Raw genomic sequence first — 19,137 nt, 5'->3', positions numbered from 1 at the left:
TATATTTTTTTATTTATTAGAACACATACTCCTCTCTGTACCATCTATTGTAGTGGGTGGAATATAAATGATACTGTGATGATTAAATTTTTTTTTGATCAGATTCTGATAAACGTGTTTCTTGGAGAAGACATATGTCTGCTTTTAATTTGTTTAAATAATTAAAAATTTTGAAAAAGTTCCTCTTTGCCTGGGAACCAAGTCCACGGACATTCCAGGATAAAAAAGTGATTGATGACATCTCTCAGAAAAATACAAAATGAATAAATAAATGATATATATGTATATTAATATATGGGCTTGTTAGTACTGCATATGTATATATGTGAGTGTATGTATTTAAAAAGGTGTGGTAGTGTAGGTGTGTGTGTATATGACAACACAATGTTATTGTTATACTGATTAAAATATAATGAGTGTATAATTTAGACATGGATTTAACAAAACGTACAAAATGGGTACAAAGTGGGCGTCGATATATTCTTTGAGTTGATCCAGGGACAATGGAAAGAAAATAATCCAGTTGTATTGATTTACTCCAATTTTCAATGCATGAAAGAAGGAAAAACGGAAGAAAAAGAAAACACACTAAAGTTGTTTGCTCCTAGCAGACGGACGCCGCCATTTTACGTCTCCTTCCCAGAATTGCATTGGTTTTTCTGTGGGATCTGAAAAAGTGGGGGTTTGGGCAGACATGCCGTTTGTCCCCGCAAGCATAAACTGCCCTTGATCCAGTTACCGGTGTTACTGGTTTATGATTGATAATCAATGTTAATGTTATGTGGTGTTAATGGTATGGCTAATCAGTATACACACACACTTTTGATCCACTCGAATTCTAAAATTTAATGTATTAAAGTATTTCTGTATTTGTAGAATCCCTTAAAATTCTTTAAAAAATTCTCTGTTTGAGTCGTACATTCTAACAAAGGTAAAATACTGTAGTAAAAATAATATAGAGTTTAGTGAGTAAATATACATATTGTAAGGGTTATATAAGGCTTGTATTCTAAGCATAAGGCTGTTAAACTGAATGAAGCTGATTCAAAGATTTGACCCAGACAAGTAAATTAACTAAATGAAAACGTTATTACAAAAGATTACAATTACATCAATAGTAACACCTGTCCATGTGTCTATGATGTCTTCATACAGAATAAAGTTGCAGTTGTGTAATAACAAACATAAATACAGTATACTGTAAACATTCCTTTCAACTGTACAGTATGTCCGAGCACACTTAAGACACCTCATGTTAGATGCAGCATTAGAAATTTTAGAGAATAAATGGCACTTCTTTGGCAACTAATTACTTTAATGGCTGCTTACAGATTTCTCTATAATCAGGGTATATATAAAGCATCAGTTACAATAACAATGTTCCTGGTGTAGAATGTGTTTTGTACATTTGAAATAAAAAGAACATGATGTGACACAATTAAGAGATTGTATATAAAGAAACAGAAACCATCATACTATGTTGCTCTCATGCCTCAAAGACCTTAAGTGTCATCTCCATGTCGGGTTCTGCAAAAGAGAAGAAAAATAAATTTCACAGAAATTAGAATAGCATTGACACTTATATAGGTCATGTTTATTTAAACCAAATATAAATACAATATAAATGCAATAATATATTACATTTGAAGTTCCATATCCTGAGATCCTGTAATAAAATAACAATTATATTAGTTGTTGTACAGGACATAGAGACTGTAACGTACTATTATTTATGAAGACACTTACTTGGTGAGGTTTTATTCTTTTTCCTTAAATATATCACAATAACAGCTACAGGAACACCCAGTATTATTGGCAGTGTAACACATAAGCGGACGAGAGACTCACCTGTGTAGAAACAATTAAATATCGTTAGAGAAAAATATTCTACACCAACACACTGGCTTGTTATATTTATATGTATATATTTATATCTTTTTAATACACAGAGAGCAGGATAGAATAAAAAAAAAAAACTATGCTGGGCATTATGCCTATAAGTATGTGGTCTTCACACCTGGTTCTTCTCGCTTGCTGTCGGGCGTTTCACTGTGTTCATCCTACTCTCTCTCTCTACTGTGCTCTATGTTTCTTTGTGCTGTCAACCAAAAGGATGTTGGGTTGCTCTGGTCAATGTAGGGCAAGCTTCGCATGCAGCATTTAATACTACTGATACCACTAACCCCACATACTGTACACCCCCACCCTTGAATGTGCTGACTAGAAGTAAAGTTTATGGGTCCTGAGATTTCAGTGTGTTTGTGTACACACACACACACACACACACACACACACACACAGTACAGTGCAGTGCAGTGTGTTTGTGTTTGTCAAAAGTAAGGCTGGGCGAAATCTCAATAATTTTTCCCCGTATTGAACAGTAACGATATATATTTCGATATAAGCTCTCAATGCTGCCAGCTTTAAAAGAGTATCCCAACAATGACTGAAGTGAAAAATGACATGAAAAATGAAAGGGTTCATTAAATTACATTTTAAAGTATAGTTTATTAACAAAAACAGATGACAGATTTGGCCTTAAAAATTAAGATACTATAGGGCACATGCTTAGAATCTTTACAAGGCAAAGATTTTTATTTAAAAAAAAAAACTTGTTTGTGATGATAAAAAGTATTTTGTAATGATAAATTAGAATGTTTTGAGATTTTCAAACATTAATGAGAAACAACATTTAGACCACACACACTCTGTCTGCCCGTCTCTTCCTTTCTATACTGTAAATACCAGGGCTGTCTTTTTATCCCACAATTCTGAGTTAAATAAAGGCTATTTCACACTCCCCCAATAAACTGACATAATGGCTTAAGAATGCAATGACAACAAAAATGGAATGAAGTATGAGAAATTATCACATTATTATTATTATAGAACAGATGCATGACTCACTTTTTAAAACATTAACGGCATGTTAACATGCTTAATATATATGCATATTTATTAAATAGCGTCAAGCAGGTCTAGACGATCATTTATTTATTTATTTATACCTGCCTTTACAGCGCACAAGTTGGTGTTTGTTAGGGCGGTGTGAATACAACAGCATTTTCTAAATTATGCAGTCAAACGTGATATCCTACGATTTCAAAGCATTTAAGGCTATGTTATAAATCTTCATATGCTTTTTTAGCACTGAAAACTTTAACTTTAGTATATGCTTAACTTACCAATGATTAGATGCAGCCGTCTTGTTCTACTGTGCTCATGGGCATTATATCATTCGCTTGACTTTGTCATCATTCGCTTGATTTGTCATCCTGGTGTCAAGTTTGCTTCTCAAAGTGCGGTAGGAAATTAACTTTGACGTGCACGGCACGCGCAAGCTGCACGCTGATTGGCTGTTGTCGTATTGTTCTGCTGTGTGATTGGCTCTTAGATTAATCCATATTGAGCAAAAAATGTCTAGAGCTTATCATCGTTATTAAAATAAAATAAATCGCGATTCGATATGATATCGTTTATCGGCCCAGCCCTAGTCAAAAGGATATAAAATCATCTATGACACACGCGCACAAACACAAACGCAGTACAGTGCAGTTAAAACTCACCAGTGCTGTTTTTATGTTTTTCAGCTTCTTTAGTCTTAGAATCATTGACTGTAATATTCTTTATGATCTTCCACTTTCCTTGTATTTGTAAAGCACAAAGATATTGTCCAGCATCTGACTCTGTTACGTTACTGATCCTGATGTTATGGGTGTTTTTGCCTTCAGTTTGGTTTGAGATTCTGTAACGCAGTTCTTCTTGCACAGTGCAGTGGTGATCATACTTTATTCCCTCCAATAAGACATAATCATAAGAATACACACAGCTACTGCTCTTTCCAATAGTCTTGATCCAGTACAGTATAAAATTCTGGTTGTCGTATTTTTCTGTAAAGTTGAAACTGCAGTTTAAAAGTACATCTTCACCTTCAGTTAGTTCGACTGAAGATCTTTCCTCAGACTTGGTTGTCACTGAAGGAAAAACAATTTTGCTGTTTATTCTGAAGAACAGAACTGTCTGGATAAAATACAGAAAATGAAAATGTACTCACTTTCTTCATTTGTAGTGGCGACTATGTAAGACGTGACAGTGTTGGGTGACGGTTTAAATGGAAACAAGAGACCAGAATCCAGAGCAGTAACACATCGAAAAAATCCACTCCTTGCTATTAGCAGACATTTTTCACCAACTTTGTATGAATTTTTATTTGTGCATAAATTCTGGATATTATTAAGGTTATGTGTTTCACCATTAACACACACCACTGTGCAGTTCACATCAATGCTGTTGTCAGACTCTGTGCTGATTTGCCATTTGTTGGTGCTGCACTGCAATTTAACTTCATTGTTTGTGGTATAAATGAATTCAGTGTGTCCTAATGGAAGAGGAAAGAGACTTCATTAAAAGTTACTAGTCTAACATAGTAATGAACATCAGTCTGTATGACCAGGAGAAGTTGAATTTCCCAAAATGTTCTAGAAAGAAAACTTTTCCTTAAAAAGTATTATAATGCTAGAGAATAACTCTATTTTATTTCAGATGACTTAAAACTTGTCCTTGTGGAGAAGCAGTGCGAGCAACATAGTAACTTACTATTTAACTCTTGTGTTAGGAGCATGATTTATAAAGAAATAAAGCAAGGAAAATGTTAAAACTACTCACCCTCGTTACTGTTGATGAAGAAAACCAGAAGGACTAAACACTTCAACATCATTATTACACTCTTGCACTGAGAAGAGAAAAAACAGAAGTGAGTAATGTTGTAAATGTATCAGCATTTCTGTAGGATAAACATATAGAATTAAAGTGAATACAGCACATTACAAGTTTTTGGAAACCTTTTAACAACCGATGAGAAAATAAAGCGACAAACCTTGTTTAAAGTAACGTCCTGTTTAATAGCTGAGGTCACAACTTGTGGGTTTTCTCATTACTAGACATAGACTCTGCTTGTGTGTGTACAGTATATATGCATGTGCATGGGTGCATGTAAGAGTCTGTGTGTGTGTGTGTGTGTGTGTGTGTGTGTGTGAGAGAGAGAGAGAGAGAGAGAGAGAGAGAGAGAGTGTTTATGCACCAGAATACAAATGTTGAAACTGTGAAAAAGACATCACACAGAAGTGAATTGAAGGTATTTCATTTAACTTTTTCATTTAAGAGCTTAAGTGTAATTATAACTGCAACTGTAGATGTTTGTGTGATAGATATGATCTGATGCCTTACTGCCTTCCATTTTTCGAAGTGTGACCTACATAGTGACAGTAGCACGGTGTGGGCGTTACTTCAGAATGGTCAAGTGGCATATCTTCAACAAACAATATAACAGAAACTCAAAATATTGTGGAGCCCTAGTATCTGAATTTGTGACCACAGTATGTTTAAATGTTCATAAATCACCAGCAATTACAGCTTTATGCGTTTTATTATACTAAATAAAGGGGATCCAATCAATAAACCACATGCTTTATTGGCATGTGCATACCTTCAATATTACTGCTATTGTTTATTGTGTTGTCTATGAAGCTGCCAGCGGGATTTTTAAAATCACCATAAAGACCACTTTTTGTTGTTGTTGTTGTTTGCAGCTGATTGCTTTTGCAGCTGTGCGCCCTGTGGTGGAGAGTGAATGACAACTTTTTGTGCAGAAATCTAGGATACTGTATATACTGTATTAATAAAGCCTGAACTATTAAACTGGAACATATCCTTCTGAGCAGGAAATATTACATTTAAATTTTGAAGCTATGACCTGTCTGTCAAATATCTGATTACTAATATTAAACTAGGTGTATAAAAGTAATCTAATCTCTTAAAAAAACAAAACAAAAAAAAGGTCATAGCAAGCCTCTCCAGAACTAAAATTCCTTAACTCTAATGAATCAGTGTGTTGAAAACTATTTGTTTTTAAACACGTGGCCTACACTAACTTACATATAAGATATAATGTTCCATCTTCAACACCATATCATAATGCATTTTAATAGCCTGCATATCATGAATATAAACATTACTAAATACAGTACTAATACAAAGATATTAAAAATAAAACTGAAGCCAAGCATTTACATACACTTCCGCTTAACACATCATATGTAGCCAGGCATTTCCTGTGTTAAGTCAGTTACCCATTCCTCCTTACAGAATTGGTGGAACTCAGTTAGATTTAGAGAATCTATTCTTTAGTTTAAACTATATACTTAATTTTAAACTAAAACCGTGAAATTTACCTTATGTCGATTAAAATAAAATTATAACAATATGGCAATGATGGATCATTCTAGCCGCTGGTATAACTCCCTAACCCTCTCTTATCCAGAAACTCTCTATGGAATTCAGGTCAAAGTTCACGATTCCAATATTTTCATTTTATTCTCTTTAACCCATTCTTTTTTTATAGACAACTTAAAAGATTTGCTTAAGATGACGAGTGTGTGTGTGTGTGTGTGTGTGTGGTAACATCACTGGGACATTTAGCTATATGTATCACTCCATGTCACAGGTGTTCTAAGAACTGTTAATTACACTGTCGGTCTCAGTCATGTATGTTATTCGTATGTTAGTAACCTTGCAACGTGATGACTTAAAATGCCTCTTTAAACTTTTATTGATTTTTTTATTTTCCATAAGTATAATCTTAAACAAGATATTTAACTATATTAACTTGCTTATTTTTCATTTTGCTTTCAAATTTTACCAAAAAAATTTTTCAGCTGATTGTCAGCTGATTGCTTAAAGCGCTTCTTAGAGATCATACTGTGATTAGATTATATAGCAATTAATTACAATAACAGTGTACCCAGTGTAAAAGAAAATTCTGTGTTATGAGAAAGAAAATCCAGAGTTTGCTTACATAGGGATTGTTATTTGTGATGGAGGACTCAAGTGGATTAATTGTGAATACCTTTTTAGGCACGAGCGCCCGCTGTGGAGAGTCTTTTTATTTGTGAAGAAATCTAGGATATAAATAAGCTTAAACAGTTAAACTAAAACAGTATTCCGCTGAGCAGTACATATAAAGTCTGTTGTTTAAGTTTGTGATAAATTGTTTTATTTGTTATTTTGTTATTAATGTATTGAGTATGCCCCTATGGAAAAAAAAAAGTAAGAAGATTAATTCACTACTGACCTGTCCGAGCTTTCAGGCAAATATCTGTGTACTAACCTTAAATTCAAAAATTCTAATAAAAATTCTATTTGTCACATACACAGTCATACACAGTCATACGCAGTCATACACAGTCATACGCAGTGCGATATGCAGGAAAATGCTTATACCACCGCCAGTGACCTTAAAAAATAAAAGCTTATACATAAGAAATAAATATGAATAAAAAGAAAGTACAGTAAAATATACTGTACAAATAAGGACATTCACAATATAGCGAAATATAGAAGAAAAAATAGAAATTTGTAAAAATTTAGAAATGACTGGGGGTGTGCAAAGATGCATAAAGAGTGTCTTATTAAAGTTAAATATTAAAGTGTCTTATTAAGATGACTTGTGCAATGGCCCAGAAATGAAAATATAAATATGTAGTGCAAGTGTGTATGAATGTGTCCACAGTGTCCATGAATGCCCAGTTAATTTTGGATGTTAAAAAGATGGTATAAGTCCTGTGTTGTGGTTCAGAGACCTTATCGCTTGCGGGAAGAAGCTCCTCCTCAGTCTCTCTGTCTTGGTCTTCAGAGAGCAGAATCGCTTCCCAGACTGCAACAGAGAGAACAGTCTATTGTTGGGATGGCTGAGGTCCTTCACGATCTTCCTGGCCTTGGTCCAGCAGCTTGGTCAGGGAGCTCGGTGCGGATGATACACTCAGCTGATCGCACCACCCTCTGTAGAGCTCGTCTGTGCTGCATGGTGCTGTTTCCAAACCTCAAACTAGGATTCTGAAATTATTATTATTTCATAATACAGTATAATGTCACAACAGTTCTTCAGCTGGACCTTTGTGGCTCTAATGCATTAACATGAAATTATGATTTCAAATGTGAGGCCACACCAAACTTATTTTTATAATGCATTATTAGACTTTTTACTCTCATGTCTCATATCAGAAGTGTTTTTTTTTTTTAAATAATTTAGTGTTTTGCAGAGGTTAGAGCAAAATAATTTCACATGAGACATGAATGGAATAAAAATAATTATGACTTCCTTGTTGTATATATCTAGCATCACATCCTGCAATCCTTTAAATAGCGAGGTTTATTGTGGTATCGTGAGGTGTATAAATAAATAATCTTAGACACACATAACTTAGTTTCATACTTTACTTTAACTTCCAGAGCGGTACGACACTGTCTGTCATCACAGTATTTGCTTTTCTTCTCTAGCGACACACACACTGGTAAACTCTTACAAACTAAGAAATAACCAATAACCTTGGCATCAACCAAGGTACTACAATATCCATTTATATTATATGAGACTGGTATTCTAAGCATAAGGCTGGTAAACTGAACAGAAATGACTTAAAGATTTGACTCAGACAAATAAATTAAATAAATGTAAATGACTATGTAAGACGTGACAGTGTTGGGTGACGGTTTAAATGGAAACAAGAAACCAGAATCCAGAGCAGTAACACATCGAAAAAATCCACTCCTTGCTCTTAGCAGACAGTTTTTACTAACATTGTATGATTTTTGATTTATGCAGGAATTCTGGGTATTATTAAGTTTGAGTGTTTCACCATTAACACACTCCACTGTGCAGTTCACATCAATGATGTTGTCAGACTTTGTGCTGATTTGCCATTTGTTGGTGCTGCACTGCAATTTAACTTCATTGTTTGTGGTATAAATGAATTCAGTGTGTCCTAATGGAAGAGGAAAAATTATTTATTAAAAATGTACTTGTTTAACATGATAATGAACTTCAGTGACTACAAGAAGTTTAACTTCCCAAAATATTTTAGTAAGAAAGTTTTTCTTTGAAAATGACTCTCATGGTAGATTATAACTACAGTGGAACCTCGGATTACGAGTAACGTGGTTTACGAGTGTTCCGGAGGACGAGCAAAGATTTTTAATAATTTTTTACTTAAAAAACGAGCGTTGTCGTGGTTTACGAGCACTAAGTATCATGTGTAACGCATGCGCTTCTTGTTTTGACACCAATCGTCGCGTCATCACAACTGAGCCAATGGTTTTTCTCTCTCTGGAGCAGCGGGTATTTATCTCCCCTGCTGGGTCTTATTGCTCTTCTCTAACTGGTTTAATCAATCCGTGTGTGTGTGTGTGTGTGTTTTTCCTCTTGCGCGGCAGTGTGTGTGTGTTATGTGTTAGGTTTGCACACACAGTCTCTCGTCGTTAGTGTGTGTCAGTGTTTGAGTGTGTGTGTTATGTGTGTGCGCGCGTAATTTGACACCGTGCAGGTGCTCTCTCTCTCTCTTTCTCTCGCCTTTAATGTGTTTGTGTGTGTGTGAAACAGAGAGGGGGTGCTTCGCTCACACACAACCGGCACGGTGTCAAATTACACTTGCGCACACACATAACACACTCAGCAGCGCAGGAGAGAGAAAAACACACACACACACATACACACACACAGCGCCTGTGCGCATAAATGGAAACACTTATCTGTCAGGATTTTAATTTTTACTTTTTTTAAGGTAACGTGCACGTTAATTTTTTAATTTTTAATTTATATTTTGTGTTAATTATTTTTATGTATTTTTTTTTGGGCTGTGGAACAAATAATTTCAATTTCCATTATTGTCTTTTTCTGATGAAAAGAAACAGAAGGATTAAACACTTCAACACCATCATTACGCTTTTAGCACTGAGAAGAAAAAACAGAAGTGAGTAACGCTGTAAATGTCCCAGCTTTTGTACCTGAAAACATACAGAATTAAAGTCAAGTACTGTAAACAACTGGTGAACAGTAAATACATTTAAGTTTTTACCAAATTATAAGAAAATAAAGTGACAAACCTTGACATCTTTCTTATTCCATGCATGTGTATGAGAGAGAGAAAGAGAGAGCGAAGGACAGAGTGAGTTTGCATGCCAGTATACAGATGTAAGAACTGTAAAATAGGACATTAACTGTGCTGTACATGTTTGTCTGCCTGTCTGACAAAAATAATCTGATTCCCTTGATGTAAAAGACAGGAGGTGCTTCCAGGTGACTGGAAAACTACAGCTAAGGTGATGAGGGAGACAAGTAGTCGGGTACTTGGTGTATCATCAGGAAAGGAAAAAGTGGACAGGGAGACTTGGTGGTGGAACGAGGAAGTCCAAGAGTGTATACAGAGAAAGAGACTAGCTAAGAATAAGTAAGACACTGCGAGGACTGAAGAGAGCAGACAGGAGTACAGGGACAGGCAGCGTAAGGTAAAGGTAGAAGTGGCAAAGAACAAACAAAGAGCATATGAAGAGGACTTGTAGCCTATGTTGGACAGTAATGACTGGGAGAGATAGATCTGTACAGGTGGTGAGGCTGAGAGATAGAGATGGAAAGGGTGTGCAGCAATTTAAAATGATGCAAAGACAGAGATGGAAATGTACTTACAGGTGCATAAAACTGATCAGCCATACAATAAAGCTGTAGGAAAGAGTAGTGGAAGCTAGGTTACGGGTAGAGGTGAGCATCTGTGAGCAGCAAAATGGTTTCAAGGGATCAAGATTAAGTCTATTGGAGGGAAAACCCATGTTAAATGTTTTGGAGGTAAAGTCAGAGAGGCCAGATTGAGGTGGTTTGGACATGTTCAGAGGAGAGATTGTGAATATATTGGTAAATTCAAATTTTATTTGTCACAGTCATACACAGTACGATATGGAGTGAAATGCTTATATGACCGCCAGTGACCTTAAAAAGAAAATTTAAAGCTTATAGATAAGAAATAAATATGAATAAAAAGAAATACTAAAAAGTAAGAGTCTGTTCCTGACGCCGGCACATTTCCCTCGGGGCTGCCGCTTCGCGTCACGTCCTTTGTTCTTCCTCAGGATCTCACTTGGCCAGCTCGGATCCAGAGTTAAAAACGTCAAATTCTGAGTACAGTGTATACCAATAGAAACAAGAGTGTCTCTATCATACGTAATGTACTCAATGGTGGTGTTTTGACTGGTTTAAAACGCTAAAAACTAACTTAAAAACAAAAACAAAGAAAAGAGGGTCGGAGCAGTCGTGACGGCAGCCGACCTCACCGGCGCCATCTTGGGCTCACCTAAACATCCCTTGGTAGAGGGATGTTAAGGTTGGAACTGCCAGGGAGGAGGTCTAGAGGAAAAGCAAAGGGAAGATTTATGGATGAAGTGAGAGAAGACTTGAAGTTAGTTGGTGTGAGAGAAAAGGATGCAGAGGATGTGGAATATATGGATGTTGAATATATGAGTGAGAGACGCACACTAAGCCTGAGCATAGAGGTCGATTACCCACAATTCCGCAGCGAGAGAGAGAGAGAGAAGAACCATTGGCTTAGTTGTGATCACATGATGCTCGGTACTCGTCAATCAAGACTTGTTCGTTTTTCATGTCAAAATTTCTTGCAAATTTTTGCTCGTCTTGCGGAACCCTCGCAAACCGCGTTATTAGCAATCCGAGGTTTCACTGTATTAAGTATGCTGTTACCAAAAAGAAAATAATAAGAAGCTAGTTTTGAAGCTACAGTATGTCCTGTCAGGCAAATATGTGTTTACTAGTATCAGCTAAAATAAACAAACAGACAAACATAAATAAATAAACAAATGAAACAGGTTACAGCAGTTCTTTCCAAAGCAGTTCTTTCCAAAGCAAAAACTGGTTGACGCTAATGAGTCAGTAAGACTATTTAATTCCAAACATGTGGCCTGACTTATATATAGGATATAATGCTCCACCTTTAACACCATATCATAATATACAATTCTTTTAGAAGAAAGAGAAAAAAGTTAACATCACATTAATTAAGAATAAAAGGGACATTAATGGTCATGTTTAAAATTAACCAAACATATGAAAATTAATATATAATATGTCTGCAATTTCAAAGCCTACAATCATAGGCATAAAAATACTACTTATATTGGAATAATACAAGGATATTATTATTAATAATGAAGCCAAGCGTTTACATACACTTCCTCCTTAACACATACCAGACATTTCCTGTGGTAAGTCAATTACCCGTTCCTCTTTACAGAACTGGTGTAACTTAGTTAGGTTTGTAAGTCTCTGTGTTTAGAGACACTTTTTCAGATCAATCTACAAACTGTCTATAGGATTCAGGTCATTGCTCATGATGGCCATGCAATATTTTTATCTTGTTGTCTTTAAGCCATTATTTTTAATATACAACTTTATATGTTTATTTGGGATGATTAGTCATTGTGTGTGACAAATCCTGTTAAACAGCTACAGTAATGTCACAACTTGTGTGTGTGTGTGTGTGTGTGTGTGTGTGTGTGTGCATGCATGCATGTGTGTATGTTTGTTTGTGTGTATGCGTAAGTGTGTGAGAGAGAGATAGAGAAAGAGTGAGGGTGTAAAGCACACTGCATCACTGAGACTTGCCCAGATGAGCCCAGTCGATGTGGCTTAGAGCCCACTGCAGTCGACCGTGTGAACATTCAGCAACATTGCACATTACAGTGCTGTTTGTACTTCATATGCTCATATATCTTAAAATCATAAGAACACACACAGCTACTGTTCTTGGTCTTGATCCAGTACATTACAAAATTCAGGTTGTTGTATAATTTTGATAAAATCAAACTGCAGTTTACAGTAAATGTACATCTTCACCTTACTATCTTAAAAATTATCTGTTCGGGGAACAAGTATTTTTTTTTTAAACGCATAAAATGTGTCTACAAATAGGCTTAGTAATCAAAATGTAGATTGTTTGTAATCTTATTTATTAAAATATTTCAGAAAATTTAAGACATTTTAATTGCTAAGACATAATATTTTGCAGTCTTAAGGAAAATAGTCTCAGTTCCAGAATATACACATCTTGCTGATGGTGTTTGCAATTTAGCCTTTTTTACATGTTTGTTTAGTTATTCCAGTCGTTCATGATGATTTAAAATAAATTAGATTTAGGACACACCCACAGGTTTAGTATAACACTAAACTAGAGGGCACATTGTCTTACACAAATAAGCACGTCATTTTAAATTTTTTGCACTGCATTTATTGACCCAGTAGGGCACTCCATCTTGTAGGGAACCTCATCATGGCTCCTCACTCAGGGGAACGCTGTAGGGAACAGCATTATGGATTCTTTACTAGAAAAACACTCTTTTCTTGTACATGGAGGCAGTGTAAAGACATTTGTCACTTTTTCAATTTGAAGGGCAACTATTAAGGCGAATACATGTTTTATCAGGTTTAAGGACAAACTACAGTAAGGTGACATAGACCTAAACTACAATTTTATGACATGTGATTTGCTTAGAGCTTCAGGAAGTCTCTTCAACCATCCTATTGATTTTATGATAGGTGTTTATAGGTGTTTCGCCTGCCATGCGGAAGGCCCGGGTTTGATTCCCAGCCAGTGCCCAAACCCCAGCCACTGGATGCAGTGCCGGTCCCAAGCCCGGATAAAATGGGAGGGTTGCATTAGGAAGGGCATCTGGCGTAAAACCAGTGCCAAGTTATTGTGCGGATTGGGTATTTCGCTGTGGCAACCCCTTGACGGGAGCAGCCGAAAGACCAACAACAACTATTATACGTCACAGATTATTAACAATAGAAGAATGTGATATCTCTCTTTTATACAAAATACATACAAAATAATTTTAAATTACGTTACATTATTTATGAGCATCATAGCATAGCAATAAGATCACAGAGAAGGAAGAATTAAATATTTGTGTAAAAAAAAAAGGAACAATTTAGGTTCAGAGCACAATTCATAAATCAATTGCAGTTCATACAGTTAATTAGTAAGAGAATCTTAAAATATGAAAGATAATATACTGTATGTGTGGAAAATTGAACTGCTAGATCACAAGATGAAAGAATATGTTTAGGATATTGCTGGTGGATCACAGGAATCTTATGCCTTTTAGAAACTTTTCTATTGACTTGTTAGACTGCAATCTACATTCACTATCAACATCTTCAATTCCTCAAATGTGTTAAAAAAATCCCTTTGGCAAAGTGTTCCAGTGTCCTTTTAGGCCCGCGTTCATACAAGTCATTCTACTCCACAGATGAATAGATGCCTGTGGATTCTTGTTGGTCTTCCTGTATTAAATCCTCCGGCTTAGATATAAACTTAATTTCCTCTTCTACAGTCCCCATAGCATACGGAGAACCTGTATGCGACATGAAGTTGAAATAAATCTTAAATCTTAATAAATTGTGATCACTAGATCTTATATCCCCAGAACAATAAGCACAAATCAGGGACACACACTAGTTCAATAGACAGTTAATCAAATTCGCACACTTATTCACACCCAAGGCCAATTAAGCCTGGTCAGTCCACCTACTGGCATGTTTTAGGGAGGTGGGAGGAAACCCAACCAAACTACTGTGTTACCATGCTGTCCTTCAAAACTAATTATTACAAAAATATTAAATATAGAGATCAAATATGTTTGAAAGGCTTACATTCCATATCAACAGCTTCTTCAGTTTCAGCCCCATTTTGCTTTCTGCAGGTTCAAGACACCATGATGAAGCAGGAACAAGTTACATCAGCAGTAATAAAAAAGATCATGTTCATTCAAATCATATGATTATACAGTAAATGCCAGTGCTTACGTTTGTTGTTCCACTTCCTCAGATCCTGTTAAAATATTATTTTACATTGTCAATATTAAGTATTGTCATACAGTATGATCAAATGGCTCTAGGTTCACAAGGTTCTTACCTGATGAGGTTTTAGTCTTTTTCCAGATGAACCCCATAGCAGCTAGAGTAAGAGCCAGTAATATGGGGATTGTAGTATATAACACGATGAATTCTGTGTAGAAGCAACAAATAAAACTTATGAAGGCAGAAATTACTAAAGCCTCATATACACACACCAGAGATGATTCCAGGATCAGACCTTTAGTGAGGCACAGCCCTAATGAGAATGTAACTTTTATAGTGTCTTGTATAGTATTAATGTCTTAATATTAATTATTATTGTATTATGTTTACATATTTTAAATATATTGTGATTAGCACTAATATTAGAATTTTTAGTAAAATAGTTTTTGAGACATTATTTTTTAAGAAAATAAAAAATGTGCTGGGCATTAGGCCTTATGTGGGCATTATGTGGTCTCCACACCTGGTTCTTCTTGCTCACTGTCTAGCCTGTTTCTTTGTGCTGTTAACCAGAAGTTAAAACACAAATAGAAAATTTATAATTGAGAAAAGCTAAAAATGCAGTTGCTCCATATTGATTAATTGACCCAATTCTATTTGGATGTTGGGTCGTTGTGGGCAATGCAGGGACGTACAGTAACATTACATACTTACATACTGTATTATAAACTATACTTTATAAACTACGAATAAATAACTAATAGACTTATTAGTCTATTATAAGAAACTATAGTTCTTTCACCTGACCCTGGTTGTTATCTCCTAAAGAACTTTTGTATAAACATCTATAGAAAAAAAAACACATCTAAAATGAGTCAGGGTTTGTTCCAATCATTCAGTTCACTGTCAGTAGATCTACTGTAAATACAGCATAAATCTCAAATTCTATCAGAATAAGAAACTGATTATGACATTAACTGTGCTTATTTAGTTAGCTGTCACTATACTCAGGGTGATTTACTTGAAAGAGGCCCCGAATATTCTGTAATAACTCTCGCTAGGACAAAGCAATCTGAAACTACATACAGTGTGCTTCTCAGTATATGAAGCTTCTAACACACAGGGATGCCCTGAATCGTGCTGTTTAATGCTAAACCCATTCACTCAGTTACTTTATTTCTCATCAGGATGTACAGTACAGTACAGGTGTACAGTAATGAGCAGCGCATCTTCATAGTGTGAATCTATTGGGTCACCAATTAATTTAAGCGAGTGAAACACAAGCAGGGCCAGACTGGGACACAATTTTAGGCTGGAAAATGCCACATCAACCTAGGCCATAGTATGCACCCAAAACAACTGCCTCATTGTAATTAGATTGTTCAGAATCTAAAAATGACAAAAAATGACTTAGATACCCAAAATAACAAAACAATACATTCCATCCAATATGTTAAAACTAAATATTTTTTCTTATTTTCCTTCTACTTGTCTCAGTCCCTGGCTTAATCTGATTTGTGGTCACACAGAGCTAGCGATAGGTTGACTGTCTCCACCTTCACATAAAAAAGGTAAATTGGTGTTTCTAATATGCAAAAAATGAACAACCATGACAACATTATGGGAAAATATTTTTAGAGTAATCAGACTCTGACTTTATGACTCATTTTTGTTTATGTCTGAACGATAGCTCCTGTCTTCCTGCTCCCTTACTGCCTACAATATATAAAAAATGTTTTTTTTTGGTCTGCTAAAATACTCTTAATAATAATAATGTACTGTTTTAGCATATACTGTAGTATTTTAGGTGAGGATAATAGGGGCGCTTGAAATTTTGCAACAATTGCTGCTTCTTCTTAAAGTGCTTTCTTTTTATGTGCCCTTTCCCTTTCTGTTCCCCCTGGCTGCTTTCTCTCCATCCTAGCATGTCTCACTGCCACTCTGAGGAGGCGCGGAGTGAACATAGCGTAAATTAATGAACAGATTACTATTATAAATATTATCAATTAATTAAGTAATTGAATTCCAATTTCTGAATTAGATGCAAGGAACGATAATGGGCCCAAGCGCCCTGTGCCATCACCTCCCAGGCGCACCGCACAATCTGTGTGTTATTTGAGCGTGTTAAGACAATTTCGAAATTAGATGCAAGTAAATGTGCGAGTGAATGTGCTTGTGCATGTTTGTGTGTGTAAGTCTGTGTGTTTACATTTGTAATGTGTGTGTTAATGTGTGTGATGTGTGTGTGAGACATGTGACGTTTTTGTGTTTTTGTGTGTGTTTGTAAGTGCGTGTGTGGAGAGAGAGATGTGACTGTGTGAGTGTTAACATTTGCGATGTGTGTGTATGTGTGTGATATATGAATGTGTTTGTGTGTACGTGCGTGTGTGTGTGACTGTTGAGTTGAGCCCAGGACATGCAGTTGTTCGGCTCAATGAGCTCTAAATGTGTACCGAGTTTTGTGTGCCCACATAAAAGTGTGTATGATCCATCAAGCAAAATCTCATGTGGGGGCCCCTGAGGGACCCGGGCCACGCATCATCCTAATGGCAGCAGATTCCAAACTGCCTGCCAATTTTCATAAGATTTTGAGTATGTTAAGACCCCCCCAAAAAATATATTCTTAGGAAAACAAGTAGGTCCTATAGTGCTTGGTACCTAAAAACACTGTTGTGTGTTATATATATATATATATATATATATATATATATATATATATAAACCTACTCTCTTGACAGAACATCCTTGTCTCATGACAAGAAGTGCTTACACAAACACGCACACACACACACACACACACACACACACACACACACACACACAAAACGCAACTGGTCGCATCTCTAAGCAGATTGAACTGCACTAAAAGTATTTTAGAAAATGATGATGCATTATTATTTTTATTGACTTTAGGGGTGCTAAGATCAAATCCAAAATTGCCTTGACACACACACAGAGAAGCTCACAAACCACACACACAAAGTATAATGCTGTTAAAACTCACCAGTGCTGTTTTTATGTTTTTCAGCTTTAGTTTTAGAATCACTGACTGTAATATTCTTTATGATCTTCCACTTTCCTTGTATTTGTAAAGCACAAAGATATTGTCCAGCATCTGACTCTGTTACGTTACTGATCCTGATGTTATGGGTGTTTTTGCCTTCAGTTTGGTTTGAGATTCTGTAACGCAGTTCTTCTTGCACAGTGCAGTGATGATCGTACTTTATTCCCTCCAATAAGACATAATCATAAGAATACACACAGCTACTGCTCTTTCCAATAGTCTTGATCCAGTACAGTATAAAATTCTGGTTGTCGTATTTTTCTGTAAAGTTGAAACTGCAGTTTAAAAGTACATCTTCACCTTCAGTTAGTTCGACTGAAGATCTTTCCTCAGACTTGGTTGTCACTGAAGGAAAAACAATTTTGCTGTTTATTCTGAAGAACAGAACTGTCTGGATAAAATACAGAAAATGAAATTTTACTCACTTCCTTCATTTGCAGTGGCGACTATGTAAGACGTGACAGTGTTGGGTTTGAATGGAAACAAGAAACCAGAATCCAGAGCAGTAACACATCGAAAAAATCCACTCCTTGCTATTAGCAGACAGTTTTCACCAACTTTGTATGATTGTTTATTTGTGCATAAATTCTGGATATTATTAAGTTTGAGTGTTTCACCATTAACACACTCCACTGTGCAGTTCACATCAATGCTGTTGTCAGACTCTGTGCTGATTTGCCATTTGTTGGTGCTGCACTGCAATTTAACTTCATTGTTTGTGGTATAAATGAATTCAGTGTGTCCTAATGGAAGAGGAAAGAGACTTCATTAAAATTTACTAGCTTAACATAGTAATGAACATCAGACTGTATGACCAGGAGAAGTTGAAATTCCCAAAATGTTCTAGAAAGAAAACTTTTCCTTAAAAATTATTATCATGCTAGAGAATAACTCTATTGTATTTCAGATGACTTAAAACTTGTCCTTGTGAAAGAGGAAAAAAATATCTTAGTCAGAGATGCAAAGTCACTCATTAGTTACTCTTGTATATAGAGCATGATTATTAATAAAGAAATAAAGCAAGGAAAATGTAAAAACTACTCACCCTCGTTACTGTTGATGAAGAAAACAAGAAGGACTAAACACTTCAACATCATTATTACACTTTTAGTACAGAGGAGAAAAAACAGAAGTGGGTCATGTTGTGAATGCATGCACTTTTCTACATGAAAACATATAGAATTGAAATTAATTAAACAGCACATTACTCAAAGTGGTGAACAGAATCTTGACTCCTGCAGTAAAAACCTTTAGATCTTTGAAAAACATTTAAAAAATAATGAGACAAACCTTGTTTAATGGCTGGTGTCACTACTTGTGGGTCTTCTGGTAACTAGACATTTATTCTGCTTATGTGTGTGCATGCATGTGTCTGTCT

At 35.7% G+C, this 19,137-nt stretch overlaps 1 protein-coding gene and 1 long non-coding RNA gene across 2 annotated transcripts; both read right to left on the bottom strand.

Moving 5' to 3' along the window:
- Positions 1-13,854: 13,854 nt before the first annotated feature.
- LOC128518302 (uncharacterized) lies at positions 13,855-14,908 on the bottom strand. The gene is made up of 4 exons (XR_008357711.1): positions 14,811-14,908; positions 14,702-14,726; positions 14,549-14,592; positions 13,855-14,250 (listed from the first exon to the last, which is right to left on the bottom strand). It is a non-coding gene; the product is annotated as an uncharacterized LOC128518302 (long non-coding RNA).
- A 293-nt stretch (positions 14,909-15,201) lies between these two features.
- On the bottom strand, positions 15,202-18,909 carry LOC128519659 (uncharacterized). The gene is made up of 4 exons (XM_053493470.1): positions 18,805-18,909; positions 18,185-18,502; positions 17,700-18,104; positions 15,202-15,257 (listed from the first exon to the last, which is right to left on the bottom strand). The coding sequence occupies exons 1-4, from the start codon at positions 18,854-18,856 to the stop codon at positions 15,202-15,204; spliced, it is 831 nt and encodes a 276-aa protein (XP_053349445.1). The 5' UTR covers positions 18,857-18,909.
- Positions 18,910-19,137: the final 228 nt, after the last annotated feature.

Source organism: Clarias gariepinus, chromosome 3, assembly GCF_024256425.1.
Source record: "Clarias gariepinus isolate MV-2021 ecotype Netherlands chromosome 3, CGAR_prim_01v2, whole genome shotgun sequence".
Taxonomy (NCBI): domain Eukaryota; kingdom Metazoa; phylum Chordata; class Actinopteri; order Siluriformes; family Clariidae; genus Clarias; species Clarias gariepinus.
Note: the sequence above shows the minus strand (reverse complement) of the source record. Positions and strands in the feature narration are given on the sequence as shown.

Coding starts and splice junctions, on each gene's coding strand:
- LOC128519659 (XM_053493470.1), bottom strand. CDS start 18,856: ATGATGTTGAAGTGTTTAGTCCTTCTTGTTTTCTTCATCAACAGTAAC. Junction 18,503..18,804: donor CTTCATCAACAGTAACGAGG/GTGAGTAGTTTT, acceptor CTCTTCCATTAG/GACACACTGAATTCATTTAT. Junction 18,105..18,184: donor CGCCACTGCAAATGAAGGAA/GTGAGTAAAATT, acceptor TTTTTCCTTCAG/TGACAACCAAGTCTGAGGAA.